The sequence below is a fragment of the Dermacentor albipictus genome, chromosome 1 (genome assembly GCF_038994185.2).
Source record: "Dermacentor albipictus isolate Rhodes 1998 colony chromosome 1, USDA_Dalb.pri_finalv2, whole genome shotgun sequence".
NCBI lineage: Eukaryota > Metazoa > Arthropoda > Arachnida > Ixodida > Ixodidae > Dermacentor > Dermacentor albipictus.
Genome location: NC_091821.1, coordinates 106741992 through 106767829, shown reverse-complemented (window position 1 = coordinate 106767829; position 25838 = coordinate 106741992). Strand labels below are relative to the sequence as shown.

Here is a 25838-nt window from a genome sequence, read left to right as displayed (position 1 = left end):
ATGTGATCCAACCCATTTTTATTCTTCTATGAATTTCCTTTGCATGATCAGGGTTCCCTGTGATTAATGGACCTAGGTAATCATACTCCTTCAGACTCTAGAGGCTGACTGGCCATCCCGAACTATTGTGCCCTTGCCCTGTTATTAATAATCAAGATCTTTGTCTTCTGTATATTATTTTTCAACCCCACTCTTAGACTCTCTTTGTTAAGGTCTTCAATCATTTGTTGTAACTCGTCTGCATTGTTTCTGAATAGAACAACGTCATCGGCAAACCGAAGGTTGCTGAGGTATTCACTGTTGATCCTTACTCCTAAGCTTTCCCAGTTTAAGAGCTTGAATACTTCTTCCAAGCACGCAGTGAATATCATTGGAGAGATTGTGTCTCCTTGTCTGACCTCTTTCTTTATATGTATCTTCCTACTTTGCTTGTGGAGAATTAGGGTAGCTGTGCAATCTCTGTAGATATTTTCCAGGATATTTACATAAGCGGTCTGTACTCCTTGATTATGTAATGCTTTTATGACTGCTGGTATCTCTACTGAATCAAATGCCTTTTCATAATCTATGAAAGCCATATATAAAGGCAAACTGTACTCTGCGAATTTTTCGATTATCTGATTGATGACATGGATGTGATCCATTGTAAATTATCCCTTCCTGAAACCTGCCTGTTCCTTTGGTTGACTAAAGTCCAAAGTTGCCCTTATTCTTGGAGATTATCTTGATGAATATTTTATATAATACTGGGAGTAAGCTAATGGGCCAATTATTTTTCAATTCTTTAACATCTCCCTTTTTGTGGATTAGTATAATGTTGGCATTGTTTCAGTTTTCTTAGACCCTTGCAGTCGAGAGGCAGTTCATATACAGAGCCGCCAGATTTCCAAGTATTATATCTTCTCCATCTTTGATTAAATCGACTGTTATTCCATCTTCTCCTGCCGCTCTGCCCCGTTTCATGTCTCGCAACACCCTTCTGACCTCATTGCTATTTATAGGAGGAGTTTTTGTATCTTGTTCATTACTGTTTCGAATGGAGTTATCCCGAGTCCTCTGGGTACTGTACAGGTCAGTATAGAATTCTTCCGCTGCTTTTATTATACCTTCAAGATTGCTGATATTACCTTGCTTATCTTTCAGTGTATACATCTTAATTTGTCCTATGCCAAGTTTCCTTCACACTGATTTCAGGCTGCGTCCATTTCTTACGGCTTCTTCAGTCTTTCTCAAGTTATAATATCAAATATCACTCATTTTCGCCTTGTTGATCAGTTTAACCAATAGCTGCACGAATTCTATCTTATCTCTCAAGTTGAACACTTTCATTCTTTGTCGTTTTTTTTATTAGGTCCAGTGTTACTTGGGAGAGCTCGCCTACTGGTTGCCTTGGTGCCTTGCCTCCTGCTTCAGTTGTTGCCTCTGAAGCCAGCCTAGTCACGGTTTCATTCATCACCTCTCTGTCATCTTCATCTCTCTGTTCTAAGGCTGCACATTTGTTTGCAAGCACCAGCCTGAATTTGTCTGCTTTTACCCTTACTGCCTCTAAGTTGACCTGTTTCTTCTTGACGAATTTTACTCTTTCTCTCTTCAAATTGAGGTGAATCCTAGCCCTCACTAACCTATGATCACTGCACTTTACCCTACCTATCACTTCTACATCCTGCACTATACTGGGATTGGCAGAAAGTATGAAATCAATTTCATTTCTTGTTTCACCATTAGGGCTTTTCCAGGTCCACTTTCTGTTGCTACGCTTCTCGAGAAAGGTGTTCCATATTCTCAGCTTATTTCTTTCTGCGAATTCTACCACCATCTCTCCTCTAGCGTTCCTAGAATTGATGCCATAGTTGCCAATTGCTTGTTCACTAGCCTGCTTTTCCCCCCACTTTTGCATTGAAGTCACCCATTACTACAGTACACTGAGTTTGCACTTTTCTCATGGCTAATTCCACGTCTTCATAAAACTGATCTACTTTATCATCATCGTGACTGGATGTTAGAGCGTAGGCTCGTACTACCTTTAGTTTATACCTGCTATTAAGAATACTTTACTAAGTTGAGAAAAGAGTAGTCCTTTAAGTACTGCAAATATAGAGAGAACAAAACAAATTGCAGGTTTTGTAAGGCAGAAGTTCTTTAACTCAAGGCCTAATTGAATTATGCCAATGCAATCTTACACTTCTTTGCTTTTTCACAACATATGTGTGCCTATTTTGTTCAAAATGATAATCAGAACAGTACATGCAGTTTGTTTAATTTAAATGTTAGAGAGCAAAATTTGTCATAAGTATTCCCCCCACCACAGTAGTATAGTGCCTGTCAGATTCTGGTATTTGTGGTATTGCAACTCGGCGGCACCAACCTGGTTCTAGTGTATGTGGAATGCAAAAACATTTGAGATGCCCCCCTTTTTGTGATTGAAGCGAGCGCATCGTGCATGTTATTATAATTTTAAACATGCGTAGCGGTATGAGCTCTGTGTTGCAGAGAACCCAGTGGCAGAGTCTTCCGATTCGTTTAGGAGCAGAAGTTTCCACGTATATATACGTATGTGTATATATATACGTATATATATGCCGCATATATATGCACGTATATTTGTTTTCGCCGGTTTCCGTTTGTACTCCTGTAGACCACGAACATGTATCCGCAACTGCTAAATTGCACGCATTGCAAGTTTGGCAGCAAATGGGACGTCTATAGGTTTCCCGTGCAAAGTGTACAAACAATGTCTAACTGATTGCAGGCAGATGCTTATGCTGTAGCTTAAAGGAGGTGTTGTATAAGCGCTTTCCAACCATAGAGCAAGGCCACTTCCAAGGTTGCCTATTTTACGCGCGGCTGAGAACTATTGTTTGGCAGCCCGTTTCACCACTGAGGATTTGCCTTTGAGCAAAAGTCTCTGTCAATGCACCTTCCTCACGTCCAACGTCTCAGCCTTGCGTGGCGCATCAGTACCAGTTCCGTCTTGTTCGGAAAGACTTCTCCAATGCATGAGACAGGCAGCCGAAACCGTGAACTGTTTGGTGTACCTCCCTCTAGACACGACTAGTGAATCCGCGGTAGGCACTGAAAGCTTTTTCATTTTCTTATTTTCTTTTTTTCCACACTACCTTTAAGCGCTGTTCAATTCCGCCGAGAATATATCCTGTATCTAGCCACATTCATGGCCGCTTGCGTACAGGAGTCTCCGAAACCATGATGTTGGAACCACTGAGAAATACTATGCTGTGCCATCTGATGCGATCATCAAAACCCATATTCCGTGGATAGTTCAAGAATGCTTTCAGGCATTTGAGATCTACAAAATGGACTTCAACTGAATACCGACATTCCTCGTGCCGACTTCCTGTGAGACCCCCCCAAAAATTGTAGCGTTAAAGGAAGAGAAAAAGTGATAAGAAGGTTTGCAGTAGCATGTAAACAATAAGAAAAAAAAATAACGTAACAACAGTTGCAAAGTTCACAGACAGATTTTCATCAAGTAAAGAAAAAAGTCACAGTTTGTGTCCAGTCATTTCTACGTTTGTACTTATATTCGTTTTCGTGGGTTTCTGTTTGTACTCCTGTAGATCACGAGCATACATTCGCAACTGTGAAGGATTGTCGGTACGCCTGTAGGGTTTGCCTAGCTGAGTTCACAGCCCTCTACGCACATGTGATTCCGGATCTACGAGGCCAGAACTGTTTAGAAATCATTCTATATTGAGTTACCTATCGCGATCAGGAAACCACATCTATCGCAAATACAGCAAACAAGTTTTTAGGGACGTAGGGCCTTCTGGGCTGTACTTGTCGGCGATAAGGTAGCCTTACTGCCTATGGGATTATCTGAATGAGCTATGTGGAATGCTGAATTGCCGTAATCGGAAGTTCGAATCCAACCATCCAAATTATTATTATTTTTTAATTTGACGATGGTGAGCTTGAAATTCACCTCCTCTAGTGCACTACATCTGCAGGCTTGGAGTGATGCCTGACACTGGCAAAAGATGCCGAGAGCAAGTGGGGCTATACTAATCCAGGTACAACTAAATTAGGAAGGCCCACTAAGCTTCAACAAAGAGACTCCCTCACCAGAACAGGAATTGGTCTCCTTGGTGCAGTATTCGGCCACTACCTCCCAAATGATTCCTTCAATAAACCCATGGCCCTCAGTCCCCAGCAGCTGTGGAGCATCTGACCAAGGCAGCAGTCATACCTGTAACGCAGCAGAGGGTGCTAAGGAGCTCTAGGTCCAGACAGGCCGCCAATGGAAAGTGACCCTGTCAACCTTTAATTGCCGAACTCTGCCGAGTGAGGCTAGCTTAGCAGGACTCTGAGGAACTAGAAGACATTGTTTGGGATATCATCGGCCTTAGTGAGATTAGAACTGGCGAGGCTTATACATTGCTGAATAACGGCCATGTCCACTGCCATACAGGTCTGCCAGATAAGGAGCAATATGGGGTAGGATTCCGAATCCATAAGGATATAGCGGGTGACCATTGACGAATTCTACAGCATTAACGAGAGGGTAGCTGTAGTCATAATCAAATTTAATAAGAGGTATAGATTAAAGGTAGTAAAAGCCTACGCTCCAACATCCAGTCACGATGATTGGGCAGTAGATCAGCTTTATGAAGATGTTGAATTAGCGATGAGAAAAGTGCAAACTCAGAATGGTGTAGTGATAGGCTACTTCAATGCAAAAGTGGGGGAAAAAACAGGCTGGTGAACAAGCAATTGGCAACTATGGCGTCGATTCTAGACCTAAACAATGAAATGTTTTTTTCCTTTGACCGCTTCCTAACCTTACGTGAGGCCTCCTTACAGCGAAGGACTGATGGAGGAAGCAAGCGTACTCTGAAAGCTCCCTTCGCCCGTCCTCGCGTAAGGAATGGTTACCGCATGCCTGGGTTCGAGAGGATCACTTAAAAGCTTTACACGAACACCATAATTCAATAAAGATATGTTGTATCGTCGCATAATATTAAAATTGAAGTGCTAATATAGAGACGCATGCAGGCTTTCTTCTAGTTTTGTATGCTAAACGTAAAAAAGTACCACATTAAAGTGCAAAACTTCATGTGCTCCAGCAATGCTGGCAATTGGCAACTATGGTGTCAATTCTAGGAATGCTAGAGGAGAGATGCTGGTAGAATTCGCAGAAAGGAATAAGCTGAGAATATTGAACACCTTTTTCAAGAAGCGTAGCAACAGAAAGTGAACCTGGAAAAGCCCTAATGGTGAAACAATAAATGAAACTGACTTCATACTTTCTGCTGATCCCAGCCTAGTGCAGGATGTGGAACTGATAGGCAGGATAAAGTGTAGTGATCATAGGTTAGTGAGGGCTAGGATTCAACTCAATTTGAAGTGAGAAAGAGTAAAATTGGTCAAGAAAAAACAGGTCAACCTAGAGGCAGTAAGGGTAAAAGCAGACAAATTCAGGCTGGTGCTTGCAAACGAATATGCAGCCTTAGAACAGAGAGATGAAGATGACAGAGAGATAACGAATGAAACCGTAACTAGGCTGACTTCAGAGGCAGCAATTGAAGTGGGAGGCAAGGCACCAAGGCAACCAGTAGGCAAGCTCTCCCAATTAACAAAGGACCCAATAAAGAAACGACAAAGAGTGAAAGTGTCCAACTCAAGAGATAAGATACAATTCGCAGAACTTTCAAAACTGATCAACAAGGTGAAAATAAGTGATATTCGAAACTATAATGTGAGAATGACTGAAGAAGCCGTAAGAAATGGACACAGCCTGAAATCAGTGAGAAAGAAACTTGGCATAGGACAAACCAAGATTTATGCACTGAAACATAAGCAGGGTAATATCATCAGCAATCTCGAAGGTATAGTAACAGCAGCGGAAGAATTCTGTACTGGCCTGTACAGTACCCAGAGGACTCAGAATGTCTCCATTCCAAGCAGTAATGAACAGGATACATAAACTCCTCCTATAACTGGCGATGACGTCAGAAGGGGCTTGCAAGACATGAAATGAGGAAGAGCGGCAGGAGAGGATGGAATAACCATCAATTCAATCAAAGATGGAGGAGACATAATGCTTGGAAAACTGGCAGCTCTTTATACGAAGTATCTATTGACTGCAAGGGTGCCAGAAAACTGGAAGAATGCAAACAATATACTAATCCACAAAAAGGGACACGTTGAATTGAAAAATCATAGGCCCATTAGCTTACTCCCAGTATTATATAAAATATTTACCAAAATAGTCTCGAATAGAATAAGGGCAACACTGGACTTTATTCAACTAAAGGAACAGGCTGGCTTCAGGAAGGGATACTCTATAAAATTGATCACATCCATGCCATTAATCAGGTAATCGAGAAATCAGCAGAGTACAATGAGCCTCTCTATACGGCTTTCATAGATTACAAAAAGGCAATTGATTCAGTAGAGATACCAGCAGTCACACAGGCATTATGTAATCGCGGAGTACAGAACGCTTACGTAAACACCCTGGAAAATATCTACAGAGATTCCACAGCCACCTTAATTCTACACAAGAAAAGTAGGAAGATACATATATAGAAAAAAGTCAGACAAGGAGACACAATCTCTTGAATGCTATTCACTGCATGCTCAAGAAGTACTCAAGCTATTAAACTGGGAAGGTTTAGGAGCAAGGATCGATGGCGAATACCTCAGCAACCTTCGGTTTGCCGATGGCATTCTTCTATTCAGCAACAATGCAGACGAGTTACAACAAATGATTGAGGACCTTAACACAGAGTGTATAAGAGTGGGGTTGAATATTAATACGTAGAAGGCAAAGATAATGATGAATAGCCAGGCAAAGGAACAAGAGTTCAGGATCGCCAGTCAGCCTCTAGAGTCTGTGGAGGAGTAGGTTTGCCTAGGTCAATTAATCACAGGGAACTGTGATCACCAGAAGGAAATTCATGGAAGAATCAAAATCGGTTGGATCGCATACGGCAGTCATTGTCAGCTCCTGACTGGGAGCTTACCGTTATCATTGAAAAGGAAAGTACACAATCAGTGCATTTTACCGGTGCTGACATATGGGCAGAGACTTAAAAAAATAATAAAATAAATTATGGGGTTTTACGTGCCAAAACCACTTTCTGATTATGAGGCACGCCGTAGTGGAGGACTCCGGAAATTTCGACCACCTGGGGTTCTTTAACGTGCACCTAAATCTAAGCACACGGGTGTTTTCGCATTTCGCCCCCATCGAAATGCGGCCGCCGTGGCCGGGATTCGGGCAGAGACTTGGAGACTGACAAAGAGGCTTGAGAACAAGTTAAGGACCATGCAAAGAGCGATGGAACGAAGATTGCTAGGCATAGCTTTAAGAGACAGAAAGAGAGCGGCTTGGATTAGAGAGCAAACGGGTACAGACGATATTCTAATTGACACGAAGAGAAAAAAATAGAGCTGGGCAGGTCATGTAATGCGCCGGTTAGATAACCGTAGGACCATTATGGTTACAGAATGGGTACCAAGAGAAGGGAAATCTAGTCGAGGACGGCAGAAGACTGGGTGGAGTGATCAAATTAGGAAATTCGTGGGCACTAGTTGGAATCAGTTGGTGCAGGAGAGGGGTAATTGGAGATCGCAGGGAGAGGCCTTCGTCCTGCAGTGAACATAAAATAGGCTGATGATGACAATAATGATGAAATTTAATTACGACTACTGCTACCCTCTGATTAATGCTGTAGAATTCGTCAATGTTGCCCGTTACGTCCTTATAGATTAGGAATTCTACCCCGTATTGCTTCTTACCTGGGAGACCTCTATAGCAGAGGTCATGGCCATTAGTCCGCACTGTATAAGCATCACCAGTTCTTGTAATCTCGCTAAGGCCAATGATATACCAAACAATACCTGATAATTCCTTAAAAAGTCCTGCTAAGCTAGCCTCACTTGATAGTGTTCGGATGTTAAAGATTGCCAGGGTCAGTTTTCACTGGCGGCCTGTCCAGGTCAGGAGATTCTTAGCACCCTCTGCTGCATTACAGGTCTGACCGCCGCGTTGGTCAGGTGTTCCGCAGCTGCTGGGGACTGAGGCCCATGGGTTAATTGTAGGAATCATGAGGGAGGGGGTGGCCGAATACTGCGCCAGGGAGGCCAATTCCTGTTCTGGTGAGAGAGGAGTTGGCCTACCTGGTGCAGTATTCGGCAGTAATGTGAATACTTAAATGATCGCACAATAAATCTATGCGTTTGTGCGAGGAGTGGGTAAAAAAGAACATAGGAAAAGCACTAAAAAGACTTTTATTAGGAAAATACAGCCACCGAAAATGCTCTTTCGATAGCCACCAAAAAGAAGTATGCCAAATTAAATAAATAAAAGAAAACGGAAAAACACAAAACCGCAAAGATACTGACACTAGTCAAATAACGAAGTGACAAGAATGCAAAATCATAAACTACGCCACTTACCTGAAGCTCATTCAGTGCGCTCTGAAAGGCTTCATTTCGTGCTTGGGCTATATGCTGCATGAGTAGTTCAGAATGTTGATTCTGCATGGCTTTGAGCAGCTTCTGAAGAGAGCTGTTCAACTGGGGTGTCTTGGTAGAGAGCAATTCTGTCTGCTGCTTCTTCAAATTCTCAAGTTCAGCGTTCTTCTTTTCCAGCTAGAATAAATATAAAATCATTGTACACATAAATGACATCAAAATATAGGAAGCCTAGATGCAGTGAACCTACTACAGTCAAACCCACTTATAGTGATACCAGTTTTAACAATATATTTTGGTTATAACAATAAAAAGCTGCTGCACCATCAACTTTTGTATCGTTTCTATGAGAAATAACCCGCTTACTACAATGTACCCATGCCGCATTATCGGTAACAATGATGAAGTCTGGCTGCTGGGTATCCATGCCAAAAGGTAATGGAATGCAAAATCCTTGAAAAGAAAAAAGAAAAAGTGAACGCGAGCTGCTGCATGATTTCCCACCACCCCAATTATTGCTGCGCACTTCTCTCCATGACAGATGCAAGCCAGCCTCGCGCCATTTCTGCCGTCGCCCTTCCACCCCTCCGAACACGAATGGGTTGTGCTTATAGCTCTGTGCCACGCCATCCTCTGAAACACGAACGGACCGCCCCAACTGGACTGACAACGCTGCCGGCACTGCTCCTAGATTGCTAGCTGGGCCTATCGCTGGGCCCTCATTCTGAGCAATTATACTAATGGATTAAGTCGCTCATGCTTGTCTTTGTTGCATCGAAGTCGTTCCTGACCACGTAGTTTCTCAGCCTCGTTTGACTCGCTGCCGAAACGGAACATGGCTGATCAGCCCGCTGATCATCGGCAATGCATGACGTTGCCAGTGAAAAGAAAGTGCACTGCTATGGATTTGGAAACGAAATGCTTTTAACCGATAAGGCGATCATCGCGAACATGCTTGCATCGGATAGCGACAGTGACGACAACGACAGCAGCCCTGACGCGGTAGGGCAGGCGGCCTCAACACTGTCCCCACGGGAGGTCCGGTATATGATTCAGTTCCTCATGGTCTTGTTTTCACGAGGAACTTTCCACTTAAATACATGGAGCACCTGGATGCCTTGGAGAGGGATGTCGGCAAGCTTCGCGTAAAGCAAACAAGGCCGACGGACATGCGGTTTTCTCGTGCAAGCCAGCGGGAAGTACGTGGCGAGATGCTTGTGGCGATCTCGTCCCAGCATTTCTTCTGGATTTCTCAAGCTGAGATGCTACAGCGGCAATCCCCTCACATTCTTTAAAAAGCCCTTTTTGGGGCCACCAAAGCGATGCCTCGGCAGAGCTCACATGTCACTTGCTGCCCGTGACCCCTGTTTGCAGTCGTTAAAGCAGTGCCCTTCTTGAATGGTGACAGCCGCGGCTTGTTGAAAACACACAATCGCAGCGCGCAGGAAGCAGAGTTAAACAGTTAAATGAGTCAACACAGTTGGAAGCCGGATGAAGGAAGGTGGTGGGGAGGAGAACTGGCCACCCCGCAATTATAGTTTTCTTAGAACAGCTATGCCATCCTCCATTTTGATTTCTTTTTTCATGCAACCCAGTTATAACAATGGTTATAACAATTATAACAATAACAATGTTATTATATAACAATAATATTGTTATACCAATTAACAAAGGAGTTTTCGTGGCACTTCAATATTGTTATAAGCGCGTTCGACTGTAGTCTGTTTCTTTCTTTTTGTTGAAACAACACATCATATCAACTGTTGTAAAAAGGTTTAACAATTTTGCATGAAAATTGTCAACAAAACTCATATTTTAGCTATATATCATGCCGCCATAAGTTCCTATGTGCAGTAACAGAAAGCCAGTAACAGAAAGCCAGAATAGTAAATTACTGTGGCACCCATCGACTTTGCATTTGTCCATACATTTCGTACAAAAGGAATTTGCTTATAATATAGTGGGAACACATGCATGCTCACATAAAAAGTTTGAATTCTTCGATGGAAAAAATTTTGAAAATATCCTACAACTTCACACATATGACAGATGAATGAGAACTGCGAAGCCATTCAGCAAGCCCTTATACTACTTATCAATAGGACATTACAAGCACTAGATATCTGCTAGTAATCATTAATGTTGAAGCTGTACAAGACCACCCTCCAGCTATTTCACTACCCAAGGAAAAAAATTGCATGTCCACCAAGGGTACAGCGATGATAAAATGTACATATAGTATACCATTTCAGAATAATTAGACACTGGAACATAAGTTGTGAGGTATATTCATATGCCAGAGACTGCGCGTGAAACAAATAGCAAATATAAACTTTTCTCATTAACTCGAAGTTTAGCAGTGCATAAAATTTATTGATGTGCAGCAATCTCAGCCCATCACAATAACTAAGATCACTTATTTATATACCTTTTTCTAGCTTGACAATCATCACCAATTCCCTTTAGTTGCAGTCTCAGCATCAAAATGTGTGTGTGTGTGTTCTTAAAGATTATGTTATGCTTTCAAGCATCCATGACTCTAAAAAGGATGTGCTGTGATGGAAACATTATGCCAGAACAAGCAAGACCTTCGACTGTCAATTGTGTGCCTTAATACCACCATAATAAAAACAACAAGATGCAATAAATTATATCTTGTTACCTATTTCTTTATTTGACACAATGAAAAATGGAATTTATTATTTATTTTTGTCAGGACTTTCATGTCTTCAGTAATAGTTATACTGTAGGCAAAAAATCAAAACAAAAGGCAATGATACCTATTCCGAAATGGTTGGCACCACTAAAAATCTGCATGCTATTACATCTCAGTTGACTGCAACAGCAATCAGTAGACTGTGTTTACTGGAAGCCTAAACAATGCAATTATACACCGTTACCAGGCATGAAGTTGAAAAACTGCATAACTATTAATGCTACAACTTGCTTTACCAAGGACCGAGGAAGGTCTTTCTCCTACTGTCTTTATATTTATTTATATCCACCTTGCACTGACACAACTGATGGTGCATTAATAAGTCAAAAAGGTGGTAACACTAATGCATTATGCTCACCAACTTTTAGTTTCAAATGGGACGTGACAGATCACATGTAAACCTGATGGAATACTTCGCGATTACACTGCACAACCACACTATGCTTCCTGTAGGCAGACATAACTCAGTTACAGAGGTAAACAATGTCCATTGTGTAGGGGCACAGTGTTATTCATATGATCGCAGCTTTAATCGAGTCATGACAGCTATAGCTTCCTTTCTAGTACCTTATTATTGTTAAATGGAGTGTAGGTCTGAAGACCCTTTGTATGACAAGCCAAAATGCACATACATGTTTATTATGTCATTTGAACACTCCCAATGATTTAGACGAGGGGTCGCTAAACTATGGCCTGGCCAGATCAGGTCTGGCCCTAGTACCTGCTCAAGACTGGCCATATCCACCACAAGGGTGCCTGTCCTAGTTATTGGCAGGCACAGCATTGGGTGGGATCAGTTTCAAAGTGAACATGCACTGCCACACAAAGTGCAGGTTGCTCCTGTCATTACAGAGTGTGACCCATAATGCCAGAAGAATGAGGGGAATGTTACCAGAGAACATAATTTACATGCTCTAGACAAGTGTTATGGGCCCCATAATAATATATAAATATATTACTAATAATATATAAATATATTACTAAATATAATATATTTAGTGATACAACAACTTGAAAGACTTGGTCTCGGTCTTTTCGTGCCCCATAAGCCTGGTAGTATTCAGAAAGAAATAGTCTGGCAATAGAGTTAAATGTGTACGAGCTGCATACAGCCTCCCCCTCCACTCCCTTTCTGAATTTCATTTCCGGCAAATTCTGAGCTTTCTTGCATCAGCTGTAAGACAAATACTTTCTATAGTCACAAAAGTAGACTCGCATTTCAAACTTGCAAAACAACAGATATTTATGAATTATGAAGTTCAAATTACCTGGAACTAATTAAGATATGGTATGAAATGAACTTAGCAATGTTATACACAAAGTTGTTTATTAAACCATCACAAAATAGAACAGAGACCACCTTAAAGACCTGCCCTAAACTTGCCATTATCATAGGAACTGTGCATAAAAAATGGGGGAATGAGGGTGGCAAGAACATGCAAACCGGTCAGCGCTGCTATCTTATAGTGTGACCCATCAGCACACACAGCAGCCTGAATATCTAGTATGGGCATGTTCTCACTATCTATGCCTTATGGATGTTTTTGCCATCAGCCACTTTTGGCCATGTTTCTTTGCCCTAGTAGGCCAAGACGTTTAAAGGGGTGCTGAACCAACCGTTGAGCTTGGTGAAAAAATGCAGCTTATAGCTCAGCCAAATTTTGCAGTTGTGCATGGCACATTGAGCTCACAAGCACAGCACGAAGTCGCATATTTCTCAAACACTCTCTTTTCAAATGAGGCCTTCTCCTCACTAGCTTCAAAGCTTTCGGTGTCTTGCATATGTCATCATATGCAAGATTTCCATAGAGGGGGCTGCTATTGGCTGATAGCCGACATCAATTAAGAAGGATGTTTGCTTCTTCCTGCTGTTACTGGGTATATTTATTGACACAGTTGCATAAACAGGCTGAAGTAAGCAAAAATCTGCTTTCAAATTTTGATAAGAATAACATACTTCCAGAAGAAGCCAACTATCATCTGCTCACGCTCGGCCGCAGCCGCCCGCGTAGGAATTCAACTGTGGCGCATCCCGCTTATTGCTGCCATAGCCACTGGCTCTCGCTAATTTTGATTAGTCTTGAACATTCAACTAGCCTTGAACCATGGGAAACACAACGTCAATCCTCATGTACGCTTGCCACCATGCACTCACTCCTGGCCAATCCTGGCTAGACTTCTTGGCAGACCTCGCTCCATATTGTGCTAATGACGGCGCTTCAAAATGTGCAAGTTGGATGTGGCTCCTATCCGTCGGTCAAGCTGGTGTCCCAGGACAAGGCCAGTCCACACCATGTTAGCATGACCAGACTGGAGCATATAAGCACAAGTGTGCACTTCAGCCCTGTCGTGCACAAAGTAAATGCTGCAGGTATGCACTACAGTTGCATGTAGCTGCGGTCTGCTACATAGCATAGATACCACAGTCGCTGCGACAAGCTCACTTGCTGGGAACAATTGTGTGTGGCACATCGTAGGCTCCAAAATCATAAATAGTGGCATGTGCATGAACATCCAAAATCAAATTTGCACTGTGCGTCACGGTGACGTTCAGTAGGCAGAGAGCGTTGTGGGCATACCCTGCTTTGCCATAGCTTTCGCAGTGCAAGGCATTGAAGAATGAGTGAGAGCACCACAAAGGAGATCAAGAGCTATCTTTGACTGTCAATAAGTGCGCTTCTGCTGAATGCACTGACGTACTTCTTGCTGCAAAGTATTTCTGAGTCTAGTTTAACTTTAAATGCATTTCTTGACTTCAATAAATAGTGTTTCAAGGCACCTTTAAGTTAACGAAACATTTATTTGAATTAGGTGGGATCAGAACACATGAAAAACACGGGGCCAACTAAATGTTTGAGATTTGTTCGATTAAACGGAATTTTGAACTATGAAACCTTGATTTACAGGAAGTAATCTGTGCTTCATTTACAGGAACTCTCACTGATGTTTTTTTGACAAATATAGTATGCATAAATACTTCCCCATTTCTTCATTAAAATATGCAATATTTTCAGTCAGCCTTTGTTAGGCTCATTTTACTACAGGACAATCACTGTGCATGTCTGTGTGTAAATATGAACAGTGCAGACAGCAAGGCTGGGGTGGTGAAATCATGAGGTATATGCAACCACCAATATATATTGACCAAGCAATTTAATGAATTCACCTGCACATATGGTCAGACATTCTCAAATAATTCTGAGTCAGTTCTGAGTCAGCCGCTAAAGTGCTATTCTAGATGAAAAAAAAAAGAAAACGTCAGTTTCACTTCTTTTTCTCCTGGTCAGCAATTATTTACAATAATAAAAATGTCAAGGTGCTCATTGACAGCTTACGCAAGGAGTGAGAGGTCGAACTTGGTGCAGTAGTCAAACCCTGCGAGCAGTCAAAACCAGCCCCGTGCGTAAAGCACTGGTGATGCGCCTGACTGACCTGCACTTCTTCGTTACATTTCATACACTGGAGATGCGCCAGGCTAACTGGAGCTTCTTCATTACAAAAAAGATAAATATGCTTCTAAAGCTTCACTCATTCATGTTTCCTAGTTTCATGCTGAGTCTGTACTGCTTTCTTTCAGTGAAATTGCAAATAATAATTATTTGGCAAAACTACATGAATATGTCTTCTATCCTTTGCACTATTGTCCTCAAGTACTGATATTTTTCAGTAAGACCTGAATTCGTAAAGAAACATGGCATGATGCACTTTCTGTGCTTTTCAGTTTTAGCTAACACAGCTGCCCCATAAATATAAGTGCATAATTTGGCTTACATTCTATGTAAGAGTTCTCCAGACTTGCAGCTTCCTTTAAAGATGGGCATGCAAAATTTATATCTTCACTACACTACACAGGAGGAGGTCCCATTACAGTCTTTGACCTCGGGAACTCCTCCTGTATATTATTGCCTTGTATTATATCTTGTCTATTAATAATAAAACCTCATTCATTCATTCACATTAGTGATACTGCTTGCCTTCTTCCTCCAAATGTATATGAATTCCTGAATTCCTATGCACTGTGATTTATATTCGGCTGCGTGTTCTATTTTCATTTATCCATGTAGAATCAAACTATATAAATTCAACATATTCATTTATGTGTCAGAGTTGGAGGTTGTATTCCAATTTTATATGGGTTTATATTTATGTGTATCCCTCCAATGAATGTGCAATAGGCCTGAAATGTGACTGACTGCAAGTTTTGAGACCCCTAGTTTATATGTCACTAGACTTGCCACCAAAAAGTAAATGTTATCCAACTGCACTATTCTGCAACCCACACCTTTTCACATCAACATTCTTATGCACACTCTTAGACATTAGTGCATGTGCATGAACATATATGCAAGTACATTTCAAGAGCACCTTTCTCAAAGAAAAGAGTATTTTTTACTAATTTAGAAAGATGTTAACAACAAACATTTCCCTGCTTGCATTCAATTACAAAATCATTTCTTACAACTTCAGGTTTAGACAAACCATGGCGTTAAAACAAAGCAGAGCATTTATATGCCAACATTTTGCAAATACCCTTCCCATTAAAGAGCTATGTTTTACATGCTGCACAGTGTACAAGAATATGACCATTGGTAGAAAACAGAAATGAATGAAGTTATTCGAAAAAGTTTCTCTAACTAGAAAATGTTTTCCCTCTTGCTCTGCTATTTAGATCTTCCCTCATTTTGTTATTTGTGTACTACCATGGCGGAATGAAATACGAATGAAAAGAAACAATGGACAGCACCCCACTTAATAAATTAGTTAAAACAATCATGGGTGATGGTGCTGCAGCCAGGTTGCAGCCAGGTGCTAAATGAACACTTGACCACCACAAGGCACATGTGATTGCATCATGCCAGTGTTATACACACTAAAGAATGTGGAAAAAGGAATGTGTCTTCCAGGGCGATAGTACTGCATTCACTTGCCAGAGAATTCATCATTGCTCATTCATCCTCTTACTGTGCCTGCATGCACTTGTGTCTGTCATGAGCTGAGCAATCATCGTCACTCATCTTCTGCCTACTAGTGTGTGCATGCATTTGTCACTATGCTGACTCATTGCCATTTTTCTCTGCAGGCACGTATCTGCAGCATACTGTCTGGTAAGAGCTGCACCACTTTCGAGACATGCGGCCTACTGACTGGGACATGCTGTCACTATGTATGCGTCTGTGTGCGTGTTTTTATAACCTACCCAGTGCTAAGTGCTTACACAGTTCCGGCAGTGTATCTCAGCATGTGTTCTCAGGCTTTGCTCATCAGTTCGTGCTTAATGTGTGCGTGTGCACAGTAACTTTTCTTCTAAGTATCAGCACCACCTGTTAGTGCTCTGCTAGCCTTGCTGGCTGGGCATGCCCAACTGTACTGTGTTGCTTGTCTATGCTGAGGCAGTGTCAAATTTTTGCAAGAAAGAAAGAAGCAGAGTATGCACAGTAAACTTTTTCATGAGACATGGTTCTCCTGCATTGTTGAATATAAAGCTTTTAAAGGGTTTTATCTCAAATGGGCACAAGGGCACTTCACCACTCATTAAAGGGACCCTGAAACGATTTTTACGATCTTGTACAAATGTAATGGGTCATTAGAGCAGGTCCTTCTGATCATTAATTGATGCATCTAAGTGCTCCGCGTAAAGCGTGTAATTTATAACAAGGTTTTAAAAATGTACATCGCTGCCGATTGCAGCACACTCCTCGGCGGAATTTTCAGCCGCCCCTACAGATATGACGTAAATCACCCATATGACGTCCTTAGGGTGAGCTATCCGATTGGCTGTCCAGCGCGTCATCGATAATTTTTCCACCTTTATGGTGAACAAATGATGTTTGTAATAGTTGGAATGTTAGTTCATTTGTTTCTATAAAAAGAAAGTAACAGAAATAGAACGCACAAGAACAATTTCTCACTACACTTAAGCACTTCCGGCACACAGCAAGCGTCATCTGCTTGTGTTACGACATACTACATTTTGACGATAGCTCCGCGGTCAGTCAGTCTCAGTCATTTCGCGAGCACTATGATTCGACTTTGTTGCGTTGTGGACTGCAAACGTAGTGACTGGCAATATGTCAAGCTGCGACATCATGTCCCTTTACTAGGCAGCAGACGAGCGCCGTGGCTGCAGCTTATCGGACTGCCGCTATCCGATCGGCGCCAGGATTTGCGTGTTTGCGGCCGTCACTTTACACTAGAAGATTACTAATGCAATAGCGTTTCGCGAGTCCGGTATCAGGGCAAACGCAAGCGCAAGGGGACAGGGCCTAGCCGCTTGACTGTACCGTTTAACAGGATGAGCAGAAGCGCAAATATGAATGGTCTGCACAGTGCAGCCACCTGGTGGCACAGAGCTCAACCATACACAGTAGCAGTAACGAAATGTATTCGTCTTTGGTGCTGGTGTAAATTTTTCGCAGGAGTGTAATCATCAAAACGCTGTTTTTGTAAATGTTTAAAATGTTTTACACTTGGTTAGAGCAATATTAGCGCTTTGTTTGGCTGGTTAAGCTCTGCGCCAACAAGTTGCTGGACCGTGAAGACCGATCAGGCCGCTTACGTACGTCTACGCTAAAGTTCCTTCGTCAGCTTGAGTTTATGCCTACAGACATCTTCCAAAATGCCCAGCTTGCCTGTGGTTACCGGAATACCAGACACGTTCGGAGCTTTGACAGAATGCTCGCAATGCACGCTACTTTGATAGCTCTCGCTTGGGGTCGACTGCCAAGCAGCTGGCAGAAAGTTTGGAGAAGCTTCGCGCGCGCTCCTAGAGAACCGGAAGTCGACGACACCACATGCCATCATGACGCAGAGCCAGTGAAGGCGGAGCTAAGCCCTGATCACTCGGCGAACGAGTTGAGGAGAAAATGCATGACTGTGGAGGAATGTAATTTGTAACCGTCCGTAGCTTTCTTAATATGAGACGTTTCACGCAAATTGTGGTGTGAATGATTAACTTTAGCTGTACCCTACAAAATTTGTCCTAACCATTTCAGGGGCCCTTTAAATCCTAACAACTCCATTAGGAATAACTCAAGTTAAAATATAAACATTCAACATTGTGTTATGTTTCTGAGGTATTGTCCTTCTAGATTACAGTTTACAAGTCTCAAACTTTTATTAGTATATACAAACAAGAAAAGAAATTCCACAATTTGTATTACTCGTGAGAAATTATTCTGGCATGGCAAGATTTGCCAAAACATAATGTTCAACAATAGCAATGAAGATGTGCATTTGGGTGAAACCCTGCTCGCAGCTGATGAGAACGTAAGATGCTATGAGAGCTGTGTAAACAACCTAGGTAGCTACAACCAGCTATGTAAATGAACTTATACTTAACAAAAGTATTTTCGGCCCAACACTTTCTAATTACAGTACACACAGCACATTTGACAATAAATTTACTGATGGATTGCCTAAAGTATATTTCAACAACAGAACACTATTCTCTTATACTCAACAAACATCCTATATTACAAGGGCAGCAGTGCAGGAAAGATAAGGGCACAAGAAATGTAAAACAGCACTCGTGGCATCAGATTTACATTTCTTGTGCCCTTGTGTTTCTTGCGCCGCTGCCTTAGTATGTTCAACAAACTAGACCATCAACTGGTGCACACTCTACTACTACTTGCATTTTGTACATTTTACAAGGTAAACAAAAATCATGAAAAACACAATGTTACCTGGCGGCGTAAAGAAATGATTTCTAGCTGGAGCATGTTCTCAGTGCGTGTATACTTTGCTTTCAGGTTGTCCATTTGCTGCTTAAATTCAGCCAAGAGTTTTTCAAGGAAGATATTTTTTTCTGAAAGGTCTTCCTGAAAAATTGAAAAAGGATGTACAGACAGACCATTCAAAGCAGTAATGTAGCACATATGCGCAGTGACACTGTCTTACTTCACGGGTCTTCATAATACAGCCTGGATCTGATGATAGTGACCTGGTGTCATCCTCCTGAATGATCATGACTGTTGTTGGTTCTTCTTCAGTATTTGGGGATCCTGGATTTTCTGATGGCTCTTCAGTCATATCGACTGTAACAGCTGCAACAACAGAAGGCTTCAGTATAGTGTACAGCAGCAAATGCGAGGACTTTTGAGTCAGCACTGCATGCAAATGTGCTGTACATAAGTTGTGCTCCGGTTCTTGTGTGGTTATGCAAACTTTGGGGTTTAGCGTTCAACGTTAATGCACAAAAGATATGCCTTGTAAAGGGGAAGATGGCACCACTCTTCACAGGAAGAGCCATACTTATTGAGTCATCGTTCCTGCTCTGCTTGGCCTTTTCATTCATAACTGATGCTTGTATGTTTTAGATTTGTGTCATGATGATTTTACAGCAAATTACTAGTGAAAACTCCTGGTGTTATGGATTAATTTCAGGGGCAGCATATGTTTACTGGTACTCTGTATTTTTTCACTGAGATGGCACCCCAGTGTGTATCTGATGAAATTCTAGTGCAAATTGCCACTTAGTGTGCTATCAAACTTTGGAATGGCTGCCCTCTAAGAAAAGTTTATGCCCTCTGGAGTGTATTTTGTCCCCAAACAATAATCGTCATCTTGAAAACGCTGCCCTTGCTACTATCCTGTCAAGAATGCTATGTAACGTTGGTAATGTACATGCCATTTGTGACTTGGAAGTAGTGGGTGCCCAGTGTTAAAAAAAAGAGGTACGCAAGATAGACAACGATTACTGTTTAGGGACAAGATAAGCTCCCCAGGGTACAAACTTTTGTTTAGAGTATGTAGAAAAGCAAAGTGTGGTTGATGCTGTACATGCAATGTGTACGTGACTTGCAGCTGAAGATGCATGAATCTCCTTGGGGATCTAATTTTTTCAAACCTTTTTGAATGTATGCATCCAACAAGTGAAAACACTCACTAATCCATTTAGTGATACACTCATGTAGTGATATGGATACAGCACTGGATTGATTTGCTTGAACTTTACACAATTACATCTAGACAGCACTGTAAAGGTTTATGCTTGCATTATAGTGTTCTGCTATTCTAAAAAACTTGGCTGTCATACCCTTGACAATCCTTTCAGAATGTCAAGGGTATGCAGCTAGGAGCCAAAACAAGCAATTCTTTTTTTGCAAAAAGAAAAAATATGCAGACCTTGCCTACACAGGAGGAGAGTGATATTCTTGACCCTGAAGGTCGTAATCACAACCTTGAGAAATATCTTTGATACTGTTCTGGGCCAGAACATGTCATCCTCTATGCTATCCACAGCCAGAAGAAAACTTTGCGCCCTCGTTTGTGTTATTCACTTGTGCAATACTTTGGGACACCGCAGCATAACCTTTTTTTCACTGAACAGAGGAGAATAAGCTGTGAAGGGAGCTTTTACATGACAATAGTGTGTAGTCGTGATAGCTCCTACTGCTGATGCAACTCTGGTTTCGAAAGTTTGCTTCAAAACAATCTTTAAAAAATTACGTTGAGCCTACAACACAATTCAGCCTGTGCGAATGGACTACCTGAAGAGGCAGACATTATTTGCACAAAAAATAACAACCACTGGGTAGCTGATTAATGAGACTCACTAATTAAGTCTATAATTATTCACTTGAGGATAGAGTTGAATTCGCAGAATAGAAGCCAAGCAGTAGTGAAGTCATGTCTCCTTAGGAGAAACTTTAAAAGCACCTCTTTTCAAATATCTGTCCATAAAATGTACTACGAAATACATTGGCATTCCAGTTACCAGTTTCCGAAGAGCTTCCCTTTAACTATTTGGTACAAACTGTCGTGCCAATGATGCATTGACATTCCGGTTAGGATTGTCCCAAAGCAATGGTGCCAGCCTTAGGATTTCTATCAAGCAGCTGAGACTTGACAACTGTTTGGCTTCAGTTGTGCAATTGCAGCATGTGTCCCAAGATGAATAACTATACATTAAGTAGAGAATGTTTTTAATTAGCCACCTGGACACTGCAATTTCTAATGCAGGTAATCTCCACCTTTTCATGAAATTTATTTTGAAGGTCAAAAAGAGCTTTCTGCCTCAGACAGCTTTTAAAAGAATTAGAAAAAAAAAACTTCGGGAGAACCCATCTCACGATGACTGTCGACAGAAATGTGTTTAGCATTGAAGCAATATAGCAACACAACACATTGCCACTAATGAAACTCGTTACCTATGAGGCATGTACTGCAGAGGGATCCTACAATCGCACATCCCTATGAACACTCAGCACCATTCAGGGTCGCTGCCATGCCTGCACTTGGCCTCCGAAATGTATAATGCGCTGGTACGTGTAAATGCTGTGAAATGCCTTATACGGCAGCTGGGTTTCTTTTACGCGCTTTTTTTCTGGACAAGTTGCACCATTTAGCAGTGCTGTTGAGAAGCCCGTGCACGGCCTCCGAGATGAGATGCACGGCACACTGGCAGTTGCAAATGCTGAGAACTGTTCCCTTGCTGGCCACGTGCCCCCATGACATATACTCAGTGACCCAAGTTGGCAAGAGGTTTATTGAAAAGTGTCACATACCCAGTGCATTTGTGGCGCAGCTTGCTAAAATGTTAAAGTGCTGGGCTGTTGTCCTTGAGTAACCAGTGTGAATCGGGTTAGATTCCACCCAGCACAGGAGAAATTTAAATGTTTTCTAATCCTACATTCCGCTGGTCAATATTCCCCAAAGCGAAATTGGTTGGTCAAAATGCAGCTGGTCTCCTCTTTGGTGCTTTCCACTGCACATGCTGTGCCATCTGGTGGCGCGGCTGTAAAGGTTGTGCTCGGCATGGATTTTATTCGGACAAGCTTGGGAGAAATTTAAAGGAGGCTTTTGTCATTGTAGAGTGGCACATTCTCTGTGGGACATACCCAGTACTCCAAGTGTGCACCAAAGAGGTTCACTGAAGACCAGCACAGACCGAATGACACATACTCTAAGTTGGTGTCAGTTCGATTGAACATATATTACGTTGGGGTTAAAAAGAAAAATTCAAACCAAATTACCCCAGCCCGTACCACTATGTATAACAGGCTAGCTTCATTGAACATTCTTTTTTATTTTGAGGCATGTAAATTAATAAAAATAAAAGCCTCAAGTTTCATTGAACAGTGGTACCACCCCAGTCCTACACCAAAAGTGACCCATGTCGGCGTGAAAGAGGTTTGTTGAAAAGCAGCACATATGTATGGCAGTGCCACATGCTCAGTGACCCAAGCTGGTTCACAATGGTTGGTTTCGAACTCTGTTCCCTCAAAACAGCAGCCCGATGCGCTACCCATTCGACCATAGACTATGCAGTGACCCAGGCGGGTGGAAAAATGGTTAGATACAATGTTAGATACAAGCATACATATAGACAGATAGCTAGCCCCCAGGAAGTACATGAAGTACCCTAAGAATACTAACGAGCTAAAAAAACAAAAAACGCAGTCAGCGGCACCTTCATAATTGACAGCAGGACCATCGCGATGAGAAGACTCTTGTGCAAAAAGGCGAGGCGTGCAGACAGGACACAAGAGAAATGGACAACACGAACGTCGACTATGAGTTGATAGTCGGCGTTCATGTTGTCCACTTCTCTTCTCTTGTGTCCTGTCTGCACACCTCACCTTTTTGCATAACGAATCCTTACCAACTAGCTCAGTTTTCCGTCATTCTAAGAAGACTCTTGCTTGAGTTGTAGCACATTCAAAATACTCAGGACATCACAATCGGTCGTTGGGGGCACTCATAAAAAATGTAAGACATCAGAAAACCTACATTTCTGTTCACGCCGCTGCCTGTATGCGTAAAATTGCTCTACCTGTAATGTGTGTGTAAAGAGTGACTGAAAATGCAAGTAGACTTACCAACTGCTGTATTTGAGTCCATATCTGTACTAATATCAGAAGCAGATGACATCTGACATTCTGAATGTTCAACCGAACTGGTGTCTAAACGTGACTGAAGTCCCATTCCTTCGTTAACATCCTGCAATATGATGCCACTGTTAAACGTAATACAGTATGTAGTGTCTTGTACGACTGCACATACAGCTAAATTCTGGTGGAGCATAACTGACAGTGAAGGTCTCGCATATTGAACCAGTTGTCTGCTATGTATTTTCTACAGGAATAAGTAATAAAATGCTTCATTGTAATGGCATATAACTGCTAAAATGATTACAAAGATTGTGAACAGCACACCTTAAACAAAAGGCAAAACAATGGGTTCTTTGATAAAGAACTTTGTATGTGGTCATTTTAGAAAAACAATAAATAATCAGTTCAGCTCACTTAAGTGTGACAGCATTTTATTGTCTTTACCACCCATAGTTTATTTAGCTCAAACTAGTGTGTGCATATATTGCGCTTTTGTTTTGCTGCTGACCACATGCAAGTGTCAGCATTTCTCGTGCCATTCCCTGATCATTGTTTCACAGGTGACTTCACTTATTACAATGCACAACCTGAACTTACCTGAACTATGTTAATCTGAAATGTTGTCTGTGGCAACTTGAAATGCGTCTCGAAATGCTTCATTGCTTCATCACGTCTGCAAAAACCATTCCTGCATTTATAGCAGTGCCAGTGGGGCCCTCTGAATTTTTTTTCACCCTTAATGCTCCCCGATATTCTGCAAGTAGCAGAGCACCGCAGCATTTTTAACCCTGTAGCGAGGAGAAAAAGAAAGGGGGGGGGACGCATTTCAGCTGCAAGATATTTGGACCATCCACAGGGTAACGGTCCCTGTGCATATTAGTGCTGCCTATAATAAGCAAGACAAAAATGAAAGTTATTGCTCACCAGCAAAGTACAATCCTTTGTCGACATGCTTGACCCTGTAGTGCGCTTTGACAATACGTGCATCCTTAAATACGGAATTCTTGCTGCAGAACGGACAGTGCAGATGAGGCACCGGCTGAGCCACGCACTTTTCGCTGGCGCATTCGACAGGTTCGAAACTGTGTTCGGATCCTCTGACTCGAACACTTGGGTGGGCCTGAAACAAGTACCGACGATGAATTTATCTACTGTTTTTGCGTGACCAGATGCAACAAAAGCATCTTCATCAACAGGTTTGACAAGCTTTCCTTTAAACAGATATTGGTAATATATGTCATGCGGATCACCGAAGCTTGTCAACGCATATTTCGCGGCAAGGCGCGTTCTGGACAAACGGTAACGGAACATTTTTCTTTTTGAATAGTATTAATAGAGCAGCTAGCTTATTAGGCACTGGTGAAATGTGGTTATTGGCCGTATTAAGCCTGAACGTGTAGATATATCTCTCATGATGCTACGAGGGGAAACTCACAATGAGCTTTCCGGTATCCATTCGTTTGTTTTGAAAGAGTTCCTGCCCACGTTTCTTGTACGCGGCTGTTGACACCAGAGACTGTAAACGTAATTATGATTCGATGCACATAGTGTAGTGACGACTTCAAACCCGCCCTGCCCGCCCCAAGTACGTCTCCTTTCTTTGCGCCCAAGAACGACGTCAAGGGAAATATGATTGGACGAAAAATATTCGTAGGTGTTAGCGTGACTGCTAGAGCAATAGACACCAAGCCTAGATAAGCTGTCTGATGCTCTTGGCACCATGTTAAGAAGTTAAAGGCAAGGCAAGAAAGCAAAAAAAAAAAAAAATTAGAAGTAGCATAGTTGTCCCCCTTTTTTTGTTATTAGGTTAAATTAAGTGAACTACGCTACACAATTGAACTATATCCTTGAATGAGGTGAGGCGAACAGAACAGGGTGGCGCTCCGTTCAGGGAAAAGGAGGTTGAGGGGCAAATACATAGTGGAGATCAGTGGGCAAAACTAATATGTGGACTGTCTTACTGTTTTCCCTAAGGAATGAATGTTTGGCGTATAACAGTGGCCACCTTTACTGATGATCAGGAATTCTATTTAATTCACACATGCATACGATATCAACCAGTGTTCGACAAACGGGGAATAGTAGCCCTCTCATTGGTCTAAATGACCACGCTACAGCAAGCTAACTGCCCATTTATGGGTAGCTAAAGGCTGCCATTTTAAAGAAGAATTTGATAACAAGGCCAATCCAAGAAATAAAGGTGTTAAAACATGCGAATTACATTGGACCCAAGTGTGAGGCCACCGCCACGCCTGACTGCGAGGGTAGGCGAAACCGAAACTAGCGGTGCCTGCGTAAATGTCACGACCTACTGTATGGTAAATGCACGACTGGCTTTATTACTTTATTATAAAGCCGGTCGTGGGTAAGTGATCGCCAACCGTCGTCGACGGACATGCATGGGTACAGTGTTGGAGCATCTGCTTTGGGATTCGGTCATAACACAAAGCCTTATATGAACGGAGCGTAGCGCTAACTTGGTTGTGCTACTCGGAAGAGACCGCTCCTTTCGTGTAGAATTTGCGTCATTCCTATTATCCCTGATTGAGAGCCAATGGCGAAACCAGAAATTTATTCGGGGTGGGGACACCTTCCTTTGACCGGGAAGGGGGAGGAAAGGGGGGGGGGCAGAGGCGACATACTAACATAGAAGTTTCGAGCGGCGGAGGGGTCACGTGCCCGGTGTGCTACCCCCAGGCTACGCCACTGCTTCGTGCCTTCTGCACGGCGACTAGGTAACGCGCATGAAAGGATGTCGCGCGCCCATCCTCCTTTCCCTCTCCAGGCCCCCTAGTTCGGTACGCATCCCGCAGATACTAGGCCATGAAGCTCACGGCGTGCAAGTGACC

At 42.2% G+C, this 25838-nt stretch overlaps 1 protein-coding gene across 2 annotated transcripts in view; it reads right to left on the bottom strand.

Moving 5' to 3' along the window:
• Positions 1 to 25838, bottom strand: part of LOC139049153 (uncharacterized) — a 58363-nt gene that overhangs the window by 18048 nt on the left and 14477 nt on the right. Inside the window, exons 1-7 of one of the 2 annotated variants that reach the window (XM_070524403.1) lie at positions 24425 to 24581; positions 23914 to 24109; positions 23587 to 23777; positions 22978 to 23098; positions 19055 to 19200; positions 18841 to 18975; positions 8422 to 8616 (exon numbers count right to left, since the gene is read on the bottom strand). In XM_070524403.1, coding sequence (XP_070380504.1) covers positions 8422 to 8616; positions 18841 to 18975; positions 19055 to 19200; positions 22978 to 23098; positions 23587 to 23777; positions 23914 to 24109; positions 24425 to 24445 — 1005 coding nt within the window. In that variant the 5' untranslated portion in view covers positions 24446 to 24581. Of the gene's footprint in view, positions 1 to 8421; positions 8617 to 18840; positions 18976 to 19054; positions 19201 to 22977; positions 23099 to 23586; positions 23778 to 23913; positions 24110 to 24424; positions 24582 to 25838 lie in introns of those variants that run through there. The other variant, XM_070524398.1, reaches the window with a different exon arrangement.